Below are 13,595 nucleotides of genomic sequence, written 5' to 3' on the forward strand. Positions count from 1 at the left end.
TAATTTTTTGAGATATGGTGATGGATTAGAATGGGTTTTTTTCAGGTGTTTTTTAGAAAATATTGCTAAAAATAATTTCACGGACATGCTATACATGTCCGTGAAATGGTAGACGCAGTAAAAATAGTAAAAAATTACTAGTTTTAAAACCAATACCATTTCACCTCTACTGAGTGGGTTCATAATGCTACGATTAATCTTGCATAGTTTCCAGATTGGGTGTGCTGTTATTTTTTTATTTCATAAATTTTAGCAGATAATTTACTAAAAATATACCAAATGTTTTTATATCTATCTGTTTATACGTCCATACTTATAATTAATGTCTGTTGTTATATGGAAAAATATTTTTTCGTAAGATTACGCTTATCAACACCAGTTAAAAAACAACTGATGTATTTTATGGCAAATAATATGCTTATATAATCAAAGATGTACATTAAGCAAGCACTTTACTTTCTTAACGCATTTCTTTTTTTTAAAAGTAATATTGACAGACTATTAACAGATTGTTGCAGTCCAATTACAAATTCTCAATTGGAAAGAAAGATAGATAATGATGATATGTGAAAATACGTAATAAATTTACAGACCGATAAAAAACATATCTTTCCGAATTCATTTTGCAACGGGTTGAACCGAATGCACAATACTAGTTTCGCAGTTCATAAGAAAAATAGTAATTAAAAGCCAAAAATAAGTTTAAGTATATTCCACATCAACTTATTTTAATCAGAGAAAACAATAATTTCTTATTACAAAGTATAAGTTTACTGTTAGTTTATAAATATATAAAACAAAATACTTTATAAACAAAACAATATGAAATTTTATTTGAAAGATAACGGTAACATCAATAAGCTGGTAATAATTTGTGGAAAATACTTTTTGTCATTTTTCTATTAAAATGACAATAAATTTGATTCTCAGTTAAAAAGCGGGATATGCAATTTGTACGATCATTATCAAACAAATAAACAATTTAATTAATTACTTTGATGAAAAACCTATGCACTTGTGGTATTTTAGCTTTCACGGGTCAAACAAATTTCAACGTCTTATTTTATTTTCAAAATGTCAGAGTATCAACCGAAAAGTGAGTATTTTTATCATTTAACTATCTGTACCCCAATGAGTTTCTGTAGCTCAGTCTTGTTATACAGTAATAATTTTACTCGGCAGTCACTTTGTCGTAATATCTACTTTTTATTTCAGTTTTACTTGGTGAAATACCACTAAACTGGTAATTACCAAATAAAACCTAAATCAAAAATGGATTTTCAGTTATTTTCAAGTACCTATGATATTTTTGGAGGAGAATGATATAAATTAAATTTTGTCATTTACATAAATCAATGGTGATATGTATCCAAATGATTAAAAAAATATTAATATGTATATCTATGACACCTATATCTTTTTAGTGCACATAAAAACATTCGGAGAAATTAATTTCTCAATGTCAAAAAATATTTCTAAATAATTTTGAGGCAGACTTTACTTGACCCGGCCGGTTAAAACTGGGAGATAAAATTAAAATAAAATACTCAAAGATATCAGTTTTAATGATATATTATTTTTACAGAGATATGTAAAATGAAAATTGAGGTAATCAATAAAAATAACCATGTTGTTGTTAAGTGATTGCATCGTTGTCTTTGATTGAGAGGAGCATGGTTCAATCTGTCAAACCCAAATTCATAAAACTTATTATTATTATATTATATGAATGTAAATATATACAATACTTGTACAGTAAATACACCGATATTAACCAACATTTGCACAGGATTAATTCTGAAAACAAAACCCCCAATAAAATTGCATTGAACGAGGTTATATCTACTAGTATGTATACGTGGACATTTCTTCTTCAAACCCTCATCCGCACCCGATAGTGCGTAGGACACTGCATCATATAAATGCAGTGTTAACTTGATCGTTAACACATGAAGGAAAGGTGATCAGCCTTCCGCTTCGGGTACGAGTCCAGGGTAATATGGAATTAATATTAAAGTGAAAAATCACTTAATTTATTTAACCCTCCCCTGGGAATCGAATCCGGGACCACCAGTAGAGTACTCGAGCGTGCTGACCATTACACTACGGAGGCGGACGTGAACATTTATTTAATATATAATATATGGTATGTACCATATGAATGAACCTTATGGTAGGTACTGACCGGAGCCATTTCGTCGTAACGTAACATGTTACGATGCGAGCATTCAGGCAGTCAGTACACCGAGCCGAGCGCTCCATCCATAGTTTTGGATGCTCGCTGATGCAGGCCGCGAGCGATGTTACGACGTTACGTTACGACGAAATGGTCCGGTCAGTCCCCACTATCAGATGCTTTTACAAAAACAAATAAATAAATATCAAAAAATATTTAATAAATAAATATAAAATATCAAATAATAAATTTTAAATAATAAATATCAATAAACATTTTTAATAAATATTAATAAATATTAAATAAATAAGTAAATATTGAAGAAACGTTTTTAGAAACGTATTTGTCTTGCTGAAATTTTCAAATCAGTGATTTGAAAATTTCAGCAAGACAAATACATACTTGAAACTAGCTGACCAGCAAAAAAGTTGTATAGAGATGTTTCTGTAGCGCAGTCCAAATCTCTACCCTATTATACGACGTAAACTTATAATTATGAAGGAAAAAAATATCAGTGATTTAAATGAAGTAACTGAAAATATAAAAAAATATTTGGAATAATATTTCTGGTACAAAATACTAGAAGAAGAATCAATATGTACGCCAGTTTGGAATTTAAAGGGGCACCTAATTAATATGAATGAAGGAATTGGAAATAGTGCTATCTTTTAGTTTTTTAGGAGAAAACCTGTTATTATTCATATTCAAATTCTTATGCTAAATAATCATCTCAAAAATAATGAAATTTTTTTTTTCGAAATAAAGACTGAAAACTTTGAAAATGAACACTTAGGTAGGTACGTAATCATTATTGTGAAATGGATGATTTATTTTTTTATTTTTGGTGATTGGCGGTATGAATAGTAATTAATGAAAAGCTTTTATTTGCGTGTACTGATTTCAAAGCCTCTGACGAGTGTTTAAAAAAAAAGTCTTACTTATTTTCATCTGCCTCAAACAAATAAGAACTTATTTTTTTAAATATGCTTTTAAAATATATAAATTGCAATTCCAAATTAAGTTAAATCGGTGCGACTAAATGAAGGAATTAATAGTTGACATATCGCTCACTCCTTTCAACGACGTCATGTATCAAAAATCGTCAATTTTCAGTAGTGTGTGTGTTGGAAATGTCAGAAAATGTACAAAATCCCAGCAAAAGCGGCATATTTTCAACTTAATATTTACCCGTTACAGGGCAAAAAGTGTTGCTTTTGCATTTTGAATAAAAGTTATTGTTTTTTTTTAAATATAGGTAGTAAATATTATTCAAATGGAGAAAAAACATTCAGGTTATACCTAAAAAGATCAGTTGCACAGTAAAAAGTTCAATAAGTGGCTTGATATCCATTTTTAATACATTTTATTATATTTTTGAACTTTAAAAACGATCTCCTGAAAAATCAAGTTTTTTGATATATGATGTTGTTGAAAGGAGTGGGCGATATGTATTTTAAGTGGTATTTTATTATGGGCTATTTTCAGTTTTATTGTGATTACAAAGTAAATCGGTTTATTAAATCACAACGTAATCGGTACGATTCTTTTTTTAAATCTGTATTAAAATAATGGAGATACAAAGGATAATTACTGTCTTCAATTTAAATGGTGCGAATACGAACAAATGATGACGTCATTACTTCTTCAAGAGCATGCAAAAGAAATATTTTAAAATAACCCACACACATGTATACAATTATTGCGATTGGTGCAATTTGTCAGAAAATATATTAGTCTATTGTTTATCTCTGTGGTTAGTAGGTCCTGGATTCGATTCCCATCTGAGTCAAGGAAAGGGCAGAAGAAGATAATCTTTAGATAGGCTTGCCAGACGTCCCGGTTTGACCGGCACAGTTCCAGTTTTTAAACAAAATCCCGGTGTACCGGCCGGTTTACTTCACGTTCCGGTAAAAATTAATTTTGATTATGGATGACAAAAAGTCGAAAAATAATTAATTGTGAAAGATTATTTAGGATAATTACTTTTTCATTTATTTCACTGTACTGTGCGCTGGGGGCATTCCGGTGTCCCGGTTGAACATTTCAGTAATCTGGCAAGCCTACCTTTAGAGTGGTTAGTTGTTTCTAAAAAAGTTTTATATTTTTTAAATATTGTTAGATTTTTAACGAGTTACTAGAACAGTTGAATAAATAAATAAAGGTATTCTTAATCGGTTGATCTAATAAACACATACCCAGGCATTGTATTGTATATCCATATAGATTTAAGATGAGGGGGTGTCGTAAATTTTTAACAGTCCGTATACAAGCGTCGCGTCTGTGTTGGGTCTACTTAAATGAGAACTTTAAAAATAGTTATGTAATTTATATTTGAAGCATTGTGATTTTCCATTTTATAATTAAAATGTAATTTTGTTTTAAAATCACTATGTAATAGTTTATAGTGATTTTAAAACAAAGTTACATTTTAATTATAAAATTATTTATGTAAAACATATAATTTAATAAAATACGTTATAGTGATCTGAAAGGTATAATTTACTACATATATATGTATATACATATGTAGACCCCTGGTATTATTAAATTTAAAAATCAATCAACTAACAGCTTGATCCACAAATAATTGTAAAATAAAATGCAAATCACTTTTTTGTTTTTTTTTCTCTTTGATAGCTAGTTTTGGTTTAAGACTTTTAATTTATATTTAAATATTATTATTTTATTCCTTATCTTATATTTTTCCGTTTTAAAATGCGTTGCGAATTCAGAATTTTAAAATGAATTCAAGCGAAAATGCGTGAGGTCAAGTGGGGTGCACCGCTCGGTAACAGCAGGACACGATAGAGGTGTTATCAGGAGAGACAACAGCGGTCACCGGTCATCGTGGTCAATCAGCTGAGATTAGCGGCAATCTGGCGAGCGCGAGTATATAAGGTGGTGCAGACCCGCTGTTAGTTACTGCACTCATCGCCTTCCAAGAGCAATGAGGGGTCTATTAGTGTTCCTGTTCTTCGGCGTGGCTTTGGCTTCGGCCGGGCTTGTCCAAAAGCACTATGAAAGCAAAACTGGTGAGTTCTTCAAAATATTCTTTACTTCTTCATAAAAAAATCAATAAAGAACAACCCCTTTTTAATCTATTTAACAGCTAAAACACTACTTATTTGTAAATAATAAAAAAAAATGGACATTCGATTAAATATGAAAAAAAATAGATAACACTTGTTATTTTTACGCTCAGATTTCAATTTCGTTTTCAATAATGTGCATTTTGATGTTCATTTATAGCCGACAAAGAATTCTTGATGAGGCAAAAGAACATCTTCCAACTCTTGTACCATGTTCACCAACCAAACATCCACCAGGACCAAGTCTCCGCTGGCAAAGCCTACAGCATTGAGGCTAATCTCGACAAATATGCCGTAAGTTTTCGAATGCGCCGAATCTATATTTTATTATAATTATTTTAAAAAAGCACCAATAAGGAATATTGAATGTTGCACTATGTAATTAAGTGTATTTTTTATTCGTGTTCAGGAATCTCAAGAAGTAAAGCATATTGTCCAGAAGTACAAGAACCACTATTTGCCTCAAGGTAGGATTTTCTCTCCCATGTATCACGCACATATGCACGAAGCCGAGGCATTATTCAAGGTGTTGTTCTACGCCAAGGATTACGAAACCTTCTACAACACCGCCTGCTGGGCTCGCGAGCACGTGAACGAGCAGATGTTCGTGTACGTCCTGAGCGTGGCTGTCTTGCATCGTCCCGACACACAGGGATTCATCCTTCCTCCTCCGTATGAAATCCACCCATACTACTTCTTCAACGAGGAAGTGATGCACCAGGCTTACCAAGTCAAGATGCAGGAACACTCCGAGCACATCTCTCCCTACGTACAATCCGGAGAAGGAGACGCTATTATCATTAACAGCAACTACTCCGGCTGGTACGTGAACTACAACGAGGAACAGAAACTGTCCTACTTCACCGAGGATATCGGCCTGAACAGTTTCTACTATTACTACCACTTAGACTACCCCTTCTGGATGGACGGCGAAGAATTTGGATTGAAGAAAGACAAGCGCGGAGAGCTTTTCTATTACGTCCATCAACAACTCTTGGCCCGTTACTACTTGGAAAGGTTGTCCAACGGATTGGGAGAGATCCCCGACTTCTCATGGAACTGGCCAGTGAAAACCGGATACTATCCATCCATGAGGTACCAAAATGGAATGTCCTTCCCGAGCAGGCCTAACTCCTTCGATCTGAAACAAGAATCCTTCTTGCCGCACCTCATCGAAGTTGAAGACTTTGAATCACGCATCCGTCAAAGTATCGACGCCGGATTCCTTCTTAAGGTATATTTGTGTTTTCAACTTATTTTAGTGTTGTAGTACACTTTAATATTAAACCCTTTAGAGACAATAAAATTATTTTTAAAATTACAGAAAGATGGAACAACCATCAGCCTGAGGAACATCGAAGATATTGAACACCTTGCCAGCATAATTGAATCCAATAATGAGATCGACAATATGAGATACTACAGATACCCACTTTTCATCGCCAAGATGCTTCTCGGAAACTCCGTGAAGCCTCTTAACTGGTACTTTTAATTTTCAATCTAGTAATTCGTAATAGTATAAAATAATATTATTTTAAAAACAGCATTCCGCACGACGAACTTCAAATTTATTCAGATATTTCTTTCCAGGCACCAGGTTGCCCCATCTGCCCTCGAGCAGTACCAGACCGCCCTCCGCGATCCCATGTTCTACCAGCTGTTCAAGCGTTACGTTGGATACTTCGTACAGTTCAAGAAACTGTATGAGCCTTATTCCAAGGAAGAGCTCACCTTCCCCGGTGTAAAGATCGAGAACGTAGAAGTTGAAAAGATGGTTACCTACTTCGATCACTTCGATGCTGATATCACCAACGCTGTATACCAGACCAAGGAGGAAGGTACGATCATAAATATTCCTTTATAAAAAATACATATATGCATCTAAGACCAACAAGTATGTTTATAATTTGACAAATTTATTTATTGACTGTTTCCCAAATATTTCAACAGCCAGCAAGATGGAAGACAACCACCTGATCATGGCTCGTCAGCACAGATTGAACCACAAGCCATTCACCGTGACTGTCAACCTCGTTGCCGAGAAAGCTTCCCAGGTTGTCTTCAAGCTGTTCCTCGGACCCAAGTATGATGGCCAGGGTCACCCCATGTCTCTGGACACCAACAGGCATAACTTCGTCGAACTAGACCAGTTTGTATATGAATGTGAGTATCTAACGTTATTATGTAATACTTTGGATGTTGAAGGAAATTGGGTTTTGTTCACAATTGTTTTCGCTTTCCACAGTGAAATCTGGCAAGAACATGGTTGAACGCAATTCCAACGACTTCATGTGGAACATCAAGGACTGGACCCCATCCAGGCAGATCTACAAGGAGGTGAACGCCGCCCTCTCCGGCTCGTCGCAGTTCCCTCTGGACATGTCCGAGGCCCACAACGGCTTCCCCAGCAGGCTGGCCATTCCTCGCGGTAGGAAGGGAGGCATGCCCTTCCAGCTGTTCGTCATGGTGGTTCCCTTCCACGCTCCGGCTGTGAAGCAAGGCACCGGCTACGACCACGTGGTGTCCAGCGGAGTGGGCACCGGCGCCCGCGCCCTCGACGGACTCGCTTTCGGCTATCCGTTCGACCGCCCCATCGATGACTCGTACTTCTACACCAGCAACATGCACTTCGAGGATGTTGTCATCTTCCACAAGAAGGAGAGCGACATCAATATGGCTGCGCAAGATTGAAGAGACTCGTTATTTACCATTTAATTTATGTATGACAATTGATCTAGATGTACATTTTGAAACCGAAATATGAATGCGATAATGTATTACCGGTCTAAATGACCGTGTACCTTAATTTATGTGATATAAAATAAATCACTTAACATCTTATTTCTGATTTTTATTTATTAAAAAAATATTAGGTATAAGTATATAAATATAATACAGTTCTTCATAAATTGATAATGAAAGTAGATAATTCTGAAATACATGATTCGGACATGTTGAATTTAATTGCATGTCATAAAAAAAACTCTTTCATATTTTTTTTATAAATATTGTAAAATTTGTCCTTAGTACGAAAAATCTCAGTGACGATACACATTATTATTATTGAAATTATGTGTATGATGAAAAAGATACATAATCGATTGTTCATATCGGAATACACCCAAGCAAACTACTTCCCTATTATCCTCACTAATTAGCGATGTAACTACAAATTTAAAAATAAATTAGGGCATTTTTTTATTTGATTATTTATTTAATAAGTCACCCGTCTCTTATGAAATCAACAGTATGTATTTGTGAATGATTTTTGTAGCTGCAATTTGGATAATTGATGAATTTTATCTACGTCATTTTAAAATCAAAACTAACGTTGACACTAAACTAAAAAAAATAGAATAGTGAGATTGACATCAAAGATTACTACCGAATTTATTTAAAATAAAAAAAGTTTATTTTTCCTCATAACTATTACGTTACAGTATGGTATTTAGCTAAAAAAAGGCAATACTGATTATGAAGCCAAATAGGACAATAACAATGTAATACATAAAAACAACAAGATTTCGATCTTGTTATTTAATATTATTTTATTTTATTTTATTCAATTTTATTATTTTCAGAAATAAAAAGGCCACTGAGAAGATAGAATTGAAATAAAAAGTTACCATTTTATAAACCTGTCATATTTATAAACTGAATAATCTAATCCCAATATATTTTATTGATAAAATTATAAAACGAATAAAAAAAAATGGAATAAGAATACCATATTAGAAATAATAATATTCGCAAAATTGTTCAAAGTGCAAAGAATTAAAAATGTACGATGACATATCACAAAGAAAAAAAACTATGAAGAATGAATGAAAATTGATAAAAAAATAAATGTTTATATTTTTGTTTATATTTTATTTTTTATTAGTATAGAATAAAAATGTAATTAAAATTCAAATCGTTAAATCGGTAAAGTCGTGAGAAGCTTAGATAAACCTAAAGTGAATTTTTACCATTATACGTAGCGAGTGTTTTTGCCACTTTTTTTCACTTATGAATTACATGAAATCCACTCACGAATACGCATAGGCTATAAAACTTAAAAAATTGAACCCTGGGTAGGATTATGATAAGTGGTGTTGCATAAGCCGTAGCTAGATTTCAGAGTCACCTGGTAATTTAAACAAAAAAAAATTACTTAATTTTTGACAAGTATTTTTTTTCTTCATATAAACTGATGTTCATCCGTTTGCAGAATAAAGGCGCTCCAACGGTTACGAATAAAATAAAGTATGAAATTTCTTTTGTACCGAAAAATGTTACAAATTTTAAAATGTTACAAATTTGACTAAATTATAGTAAATTTGTTAAATTGTAATTACGAAAATCTATTTTAAAAGGAATCTTTTGAAAATGTATTATTTTCGTCACGTCGTGAGTTGTTTGTCTGTTATAACATTATAGTATCAATATGCTCAAGCATCAAGGAGAAAACTAATGACCCGGTAATATCACATTCCTCAGGATGATTACGACCTAAGGCTATGAAGGGGAAATATCAGGGGAGCGTGCGTGCGCGCGTGCGTGCTTGCGTGCGTGCGAGCGTGCGTGCGAGCGTGTGTGTGTGTGTGTGTTAGTATTGAAAATATACACATTTAATAAATATATTAATGATTATAAGTAACCGAAATATTAAACATATTCTCGAAACTAAATTTAATGCGTCATTATTATGAATATCAAATATTCTGAAGAAACAGTGGAAATGGGAAATTATTTCGAAAGAAAAAAATAACGATGAAAAATGTGGTATTTTAATATGAATGAAAATTAACTTTACCACCAAATAAAAATATATAACGTCTTTTTATTTTAAAAAAACCTTGTTTTATCGAATTTGTGAAATAGTTTATTTCGTGAAATAAGCATGTATGATATCGGTATTTACTTGATTACGCCAAGAAAAATCCCCTGTATGGTACAAGCTCATACAATGAAGGTTTCTCAGCAACATCATAAAGTCTATCCAGCATACACTTGTTCATATAATATCAGATATTTACAAGCTGCATTTGTCCTCAATTAGGCAATAATTTGTCGAATTCCTGTAAAAAATATGATCAATTATATGCGTTCAAAATAAATAATACATAATAATTAAATAATAGAGTTTAACAAAATAAATAATACATAATAATTAAAAAACGGAGTTTAACAAAATAAATAATACATAATAATTAAAAAACGGATTTTAACAAAATAAATAATACATAATAATTAAAAAAACGGAGTTTAACAAAATAAATAATACATAATAATTAAAAAACGGAGTTTAACAAAATAAATTATACATAATAATTAAAAAACGGAGTTTAACAAAATAAATAATACATAATAATTAAAAAACGGAGTTTAACAAAATAAATAATACATAATAATTAAAAAACGGAGTTTAACAAAATAAATAATACATAATAATTAAAAACGGAGTTCTCGTTCCAACTCTTATGTATGGAAGCGAAGCATGGACTTGCCAAAAGAAGGATGAATGGAGACTGAATGCAGTCGAAATGCGATCCCTCAGACGAATGTGTGGCAAGACGATGTTTGACAGATGTTCGAATGATGAAATAAGGAAAGAATGCAAAGCTGAGATAAGTATTATTGATAAAATTAAGAATGGTGTGTTGAGATGGTTTGGACATGTGGAACGTATGAGTGAGGAAAGAACGGTTAAACAAATTTATGAGTCGAATGTAGTTGGAAAAAGAAGCAGAGGAAGACCGAGGAAAACCTGGCTCAATCAGGTATGTCAAATACTTGAAAGCGGCCGGGTCAGGAGTCGTAATAATCGTCGGGTATGTATGAGGAGATGCGTGAATGTAGAGGCGAAGAATGTTCGCAACGACAGAGTGGTGTGGCGTTCGATTCTCTCTGCCTACTACCACTACTACTCTGCGTAATAGTTAGTTAATTAAATACGTTTAAAATAATAAAAAAATGCTTATCTTTCAACTGATTAAACTGAATAATAACGAATAATTATTGTACATATACACATAATACCTACATGGTAACCTTAGTAAGAATTATATTCAAAATTATAATTATCTCAGGGATGAAAGGTTATCAACATGTAATCATTCATTGTTTGGTTGTACGGATTTTATTTTTTTTTGCGTATTACACACTCTTATAATATTCAATTTCAATTCTACAACTCTTCTTCAATAATTAATACATTATGAATGATAAAATTATACAGGTATAAATTAAATACAGTACGCAGGCGCCTAATCCAGAGGCAATTATTAATAGCTTTTTAATTTTTTTAAACGTAATAACAATTCTTATCTGAACTCAATGGTGCATAGGGCACTGCATCATATAAACGCAATGTTATGTTGATCGTTAACACATGAAGGAAAGGTGATCAGCCCTCCGCTTCAGGTACCACCAGGGTAATATTGTCGGATTGTGGTCCTGTGGTTAGTGTCTCGACTCTTTGTTAGTGACTCTTAAATCAGAGTTTCTTGGTTCGAACCCACTCTATCACAATTTGATACCTATTTCTAATAATGAGCCGCTAAGGCTCACAGAAATCGTATCAAATTGAAATATTTGTGTAAATAATAAAAACACAAATATTAATTATTTTTTAAATTAAAAAAAAAAATTAAAATTGAATAAATATAAGAGTGAAAAAAACATTTTTATTTATTTGACCCATTCCTCCCCTGGGAATCGAACACGGTACCTCCAGAACGGTAGCCGAGCGTGCTGACCATTACACTATGGAGGGAGACAAGCATAAAAATCACAAATATAACTTTTAAATCATGATAAACCGCGAATCAAGTAGTTTGTCATCGGGTTTCTAAATAATATTCAAGTAAAGTCTTAATACAAGAATACAGTACAACTTACAAATATATCATAAATTAAAAAATGAAAGTAGAAAACTAAAACAATGAGAGGATTAGAAAGTATAAAACAAATAAAAATTGCTGTCTCAATTTGTTTAAATATTTTCATTGCTTCATAAGCATTGTGAAATTTTCTTTTCCATTCAACGAGACTGAGTTGCCGGGTACAGATAGTGTCAAATGAATTCTCATTTCATTTTGGTGATTCTAGATATTAGAGTTGTAATACTCGGATACTTACGTTAATTGTATGAGGTCTACCAACGTCATGCGTTTATTAACTTTTAAACGAGTAAAAAAAAAATATATGTACATAACCATGTGCATAATTTATTTTTTAATACTTACCCAATCCTCATAGGTATACATTTTTAGATTCTTACGTTTTTTAAACGTATAAACACGTATTTCATGTACCTACCTTGAAACTAAACGAAAAATCGCGATTTCTAGGAACTAAGTTTGCGGGATTGCATAACATACGGATTTACTTAATTTATTTTTAATAAAACTAAAATCATGACCTTATTTTTTTATTATTAAAAGAAAAATATTTGAGTTTTTATTATTAACAAAAATACTTCAATTTCCTACTTTTTCTGTGAGCCTAAGCGGCTTATTACTAAAATACATAGGTGTAAAATTGTGGTACAGTGGGTTCGAACCCAGAAACTCTGAGGACGACCACAACCCGACACTAAAACTTAGCATAATGAGAACACAACAACAATATTTTGTATGCCGTGACCAGAAATATACACGACATAATAATTACATAGATATTATAAGGCTCTGTTTATACATAATAATTGAATGAATATATAATTAATAATCAAAATTAGTTGTTGGGTCATAAAACTAGACTCCGAAAATATGGAATATTTTTAGGTCACAATCATTTTTAAAAGTATTTTTTACAGAACACAACAGATAAACCGCATATCTTTAATTATATTAACTACAGATGATAGTATTGTCATGGCGAAAAAAATGAAAAAAACAATTCTAATCTTTCTTACGACTAATTTTTATTGATATGACGAGCTGCAAAAAAATATAATTAATTGCGTGGTAATAAAAGAGATAGTATAAACGCTTTGTTTTATCAATATTAATTTTAATTTATTTTCAACGAAGAATCTTTTAGTAATCTACAGATTCTAAAGGTCATAGAGGTAACGTATGTATACTGTCTACTGGTCACCGCTCTGGTGGTGAGTTGGTAGACCGGGAACACTGATCACCATCCTTTAACAGATGATCCCGAAACGATGAAATATATTGCCTATACCCAAATTAACCAGCTGCCTGACATATATATAAAATAGAACCCAATCAGGGATCCAAAATGAATGAACTGAAAAAATACTTAATGGAAATATTTGATAAGTGTTAGAGATTAATTATATTTTCTCACATGTTTTTGATAAACTTGCTTCTTATTTAATG

At 32.2% G+C, this 13,595-nt stretch overlaps 1 protein-coding gene across 1 annotated transcript; it reads left to right on the top strand.

The window, feature by feature from the left end:
- The first annotated feature begins 5,097 nt into the window (after positions 1-5,097).
- LOC148304172 (arylphorin subunit alpha-like) lies at positions 5,098-8,106 on the top strand. Its single transcript, XM_088268603.1, has 7 exons — positions 5,098-5,208; positions 5,426-5,559; positions 5,675-6,499; positions 6,590-6,747; positions 6,856-7,103; positions 7,216-7,428; positions 7,511-8,106. Exons 1-7 carry the CDS (start codon positions 5,124-5,126, stop codon positions 7,954-7,956), a joined length of 2,109 nt encoding a protein of 702 aa, XP_088124729.1. The 5' UTR covers positions 5,098-5,123; the 3' UTR covers positions 7,957-8,106.
- Positions 8,107-13,595: the final 5,489 nt, after the last annotated feature.

Source organism: Brachycentrus maculatus, unplaced genomic scaffold (genome assembly GCF_059751285.1).
Source record: "Brachycentrus maculatus isolate JH-2025_06_01 unplaced genomic scaffold, ASM5975128v1 h1tg000326l, whole genome shotgun sequence".
Lineage (NCBI taxonomy): Eukaryota > Metazoa > Arthropoda > Insecta > Trichoptera > Brachycentridae > Brachycentrus > Brachycentrus maculatus.